Here is a 4,148-nt window from a genome sequence, read left to right as displayed (position 1 = left end):
GCTTGAGCTTGGATTCTCTGTCTGTCTGATACAGCAGTGAGAGCAGACAGCCCAGATGGGATAGGTTTTTAAAATCATAGTAGAGGTTGGGGGTGAGGGGATTTCCAGGGTTTGGAAATCCTGATTGGCTGACATTTCTCTAGGGGTATCTTGACAAAAGGGAAATACGTGTGTATTGGGCTCAGGGACATTTGGTGATCTTATCTAATCTTAACTAATGGTTGGAATGTTTGGAATGTCAGGGACTTCCCCTTAGATACTGGCTCATTCCTGAGGGGTATCAGCTTATGGCTTTTTCTGGATCAGGTAATGCCTGCCAAGAACCCAAAACTCAGGCACACTTTTTAGCTGATTTTTATTAAGCCTGTCATGGCATCTGTGTGGCTAAGGGGCCCTGGGGCCTATAGAAACAAATTTTACCTAGGAACATTCTGGTTTTGATTTTAAAATATAGATGTATACACAAAATGTATAAACAAAAACTGGGACAAAATGCATGATACATCAGCCAGCTTTTACTTTGATGTTTGTTACTTCATTATACCTTTTTTTTAAAAATTTTATTTATTTTATTTTACAATACCATTCAGTTCTACATATCAACCACGGGTTCCCCTATTCTTCATTATACTTTTATCTTTAAAATTTTTCTAAAATAATTGTCATACATTTTAAAATCTGAAAAAGGTGAATGTTTTTCAAAGGAATCTTCACGTAAAATAATAAAAGCAAAATTTTAAAAAAGGGAAGGATGGTTGGTGAGAAATTCAATTTGGTCAAGAGAATTTTAAACAGAATATTGAAAAAGAAAAGAAAAACCAAGCCAGTCCTGGTTGCACACGCCTTTAACCCCAGCACTTGAGAGGCAGAGGCAGGTGGAGCTCTGTGAGTTGGAGGCCAGCCTGGTCTACAGAGTGAGTTCCAGGACAGCTAAAGCTATGCAGGGAAACCCTGTCTTGAAAAAACAAAACAAGCAAACGAACAACAAAGAAAGCAAGAAAAGAAAAGAAAACCCGGTTAGTAATGGGCTCTGACCCGGTGTCAGGAGCCAAGCTGCTGCTTTACTGCATCGATTCAGCACTGTAAGAAAACCGAGCTTTAAGGGTTATGGTGTTGTTATCATTTCAAAGAAGAATCTGGGCTACCAGAGTAACTTGGTCAAGGCCACCCCGAGACAGATAAATGGACCGCCTCTTTCTGGGTACCAGACAGGTGTCAAGCAGCGTTAAAAGTCTATTAAACATCATTCCTTGTGTTAATAAAGTCTTTAAATTTCAATTGTAAAGGTTCCCTCTGATACCCATTTTATTGTAAATAAGTGAAGGCCTGGGAGCGGGGCGATTCTCTAATTAATTACCTTTATCCCACAGCTAACCACTCCTGGGGCACTTTGAGCCCGCTGTGCACACGCTGCCGCTGATCTTGCCACTGAAGGCGCAGCCGAATGGCTGTGACTGTTCCAAATGCCCCTTTCTGGGCTGCCAAGACTCACAGCCGAACTCCTCGGTGCGGCCTCCCCGGCTTGCAGCCTTAAACCCAGTCTCTCCATTGGTCATTTTCTCCTGAGTTGAGTAGTGTGAGCTGAGCTGGTACCAAAAGCCAAGCAGTTTTATCCCAGCCCAAGCCTCAGCAGTCACTCTGAGACCCTAGGGATAGGGCTCTGTCTCTGATCTGGGTAGAACTGGGCATTCACAAAAGCTTGTGATAGCAAAAACAAAACAAACCAAACCAAACCAAACCAAAATCTGTTCAAATGGCTTCAAACAATCCTGGTAGAGTTTTAGAAAGTAAACTCCGCATCTTGTCAGAGAAAGTTCTATTTCCCGTGTCTTTGCTCCATTTAAAAGCATGCCACATCTGTAAGTGATTCGTCTTTGTATAAAGTATGAGCCCTGGTCACAACTGTGTTTTGAAATCTTACAGCTGTGTTTTCTCCCACAGTGCTGGTGAGTCGTTATTTTATACCCCAAACTCCTTTTCTCTGTTACATCTATAGAAATACAAAAGTGGTAGAACGAGATGCCCAACCAGGATGTGGTTGGGGAAGACATGCCTGAACCAACACATATTGAGTTGCTTCTGTATTCCAGGTGTTGTTTTAGGTGCTTGAGACAGGGAGAGAGGGTCCTTGTCCCATAAGGTTTACACACAGGCTGGGGGTAGGGCGGGGACAATCAGACAAAATAGCCATTGAAGCATGCACATTAAATAATGAGTTGGGAAGAAGGACACAGAGTAGGAGAGAGGGTAAGGAGGGATTAGGTTGGCTCAAAGTCTGAAACTTTAAGGAAGTTGTTCAAGAAAGGCAGGTGGATTGCTCCTTGAAAGATACCTCAGGCAGAAGAGATAGCAAGTGTAAAGGCCCTGGGGCAGACATGTGCTTGCTGTGTCTGAGGAGCAAGCTGGACTGAGCAACTAGGGTAGGCCACTTGGTGCTGCTGACCAGTCCTCAGTGGCTGGCTGGGCACTCCAGTCTTCAGTAAGGAACTGCTGGATGGGTACAGAGGGCACCTGTACACCCTCGGACCAGTCTGCCACCTCTGGCTGAGCAGCAGTGAACTCAGGAGCTGGTGCAGTCCATTCGCCCTGGAATTCCTCCTTGGTCACAGCCTTCTCAGCAGCGGCCTCTTCTCAATCTCCTCTGGGTCTCTGTAGAAGTAAAGATCAGGCATAACTTCCCATGGGTACTCACGGGAGATAGTGCCACGCATGCGGAGTACTTCCCGGGCCAGCATCCACCACATCAGACCCACTGAGTGAGCTCCCTTATTGTTGCATGGGATGGCAATGTCCACATAGCGCAGAGGAGAGTCTGTGTTACACAGCGCAATGGTAGGCAGGTTGACATAAGACGCCTCTGTGAGGGGCTGGTGGTCAGCTCTGGGATCAGTCACCACTAGAAGCCGTGGCTCCCTGAAGGCTGCTTGGATCTGGTTAGTGAAGGTCCCAGGGGTGAAGCGGCCAGCCATCGGAGTGGCTCCAGTGGCGGCCCAAACTTCAGCACAGCTCCCTGCCCGGTCTTCCTGGAGGAGATGATGCTGACATCAGCAGGGTTCTCAATGGCAACAATAGCACGGGCTGCAAGCAGCAGCTTCTCCCAGGTCCTCTTCAGGTTTATGATGTAGATGCCATCACTTTTCCTTTTGTAGATGTACTGCTCCATCTGAAAGTCAAGGTTGGTGCTACCTAAGTGGGTTCCTGCAGCAAGGAATTTGAGGACAACCTCCTCCTTCATCTGCAGGACATCAAGGGCTCCGGACATTGTGTGAGTTTCCCTTTAAGTTACGACAGGAATCAAGAACAACGCTGTATGGACCCGTCCCGGAGTAGCGCAGAAAGGAGTACCAACCTCTTCAAGAATGCTGGCAGGGGGCTGGAATGATAACTCAGAGTCTAAGAGTGACTGCTGCTCTTTCAGAGGACTCGGGTTTCATTTCCAGCACCCACATCAGGCAGCTCACAACTACCTATAACTCCAGCTCCAGGGAACCTGATACCCTCTCTGGCCTCCAAAGGTACTGGTACTCATGTGTACACGCATGTGCATACACACACACAAAGATAAAATAATAAATCTTAACAGAAGAGATAGAGTACTTGCTTCATTTGTTAAAGAGTCTCTCCAAGCATTTTCACACCTTCTGAAGTATCAGTCAGTTCTGGGTGGTCTGTTGTCATAAATCTAGGCTGATTTCATATGCTACCTATTGTGAATAGAGCAGAAAAGAACATACATGTGCAAATATCTCTGCAGTAGGACACAAAGTCTTTTGGGGATATGCCCTGAAATGGTATAGCTAGTCCAATAGTAGTTACATTGTTAGCTTTTTGAAGAACTTCAGACTTGATCCACTCTGGCTCTACCAGTTTATACCCACCAATAGTGAAGGTTTGTCCTCCCCCACATCCTTGGTAGCATGCGCTGGCATTTATTCTCTCGATATTGGTCATTCTGATGTGGGTAAGGTGAAATCTCTAATTAGTGTTGGTTTTCATTCCTTAACAGCTAAGGATATTGAACATTTTAAAAATAGTTCTTAGCACATAGGGTTTCTTCTTTTGGGAACTTTTCAGTCCCATAGACCATTTTTAAAAGTTTATTTTAAATGTGTGTGTGTGTGTGTGTGTGTGTGTGTGTGTGTGTGTGT

At 45.2% G+C, this 4,148-nt stretch overlaps 1 protein-coding gene across 1 annotated transcript; it reads right to left on the bottom strand.

Moving 5' to 3' along the window:
- Positions 1-2,415: 2,415 nt before the first annotated feature.
- Positions 2,416-3,262, bottom strand: LOC114695489 (40S ribosomal protein SA-like). Its single transcript, XM_037206485.1, is given in 3 exon segments — positions 2,416-2,627; positions 2,630-2,992; positions 2,995-3,262. Coding segments are annotated over 3 exon segments (843 nt in total).
- Between the last annotated feature and the right edge of the window lie 886 nt (positions 3,263-4,148).

This window comes from Peromyscus leucopus, chromosome 5, assembly GCF_004664715.2.
Source record: "Peromyscus leucopus breed LL Stock chromosome 5, UCI_PerLeu_2.1, whole genome shotgun sequence".
In the NCBI taxonomy this organism is placed as follows: domain Eukaryota; kingdom Metazoa; phylum Chordata; class Mammalia; order Rodentia; family Cricetidae; genus Peromyscus; species Peromyscus leucopus.
Note: the sequence above shows the minus strand (reverse complement) of the source record. Positions and strands in the feature narration are given on the sequence as shown.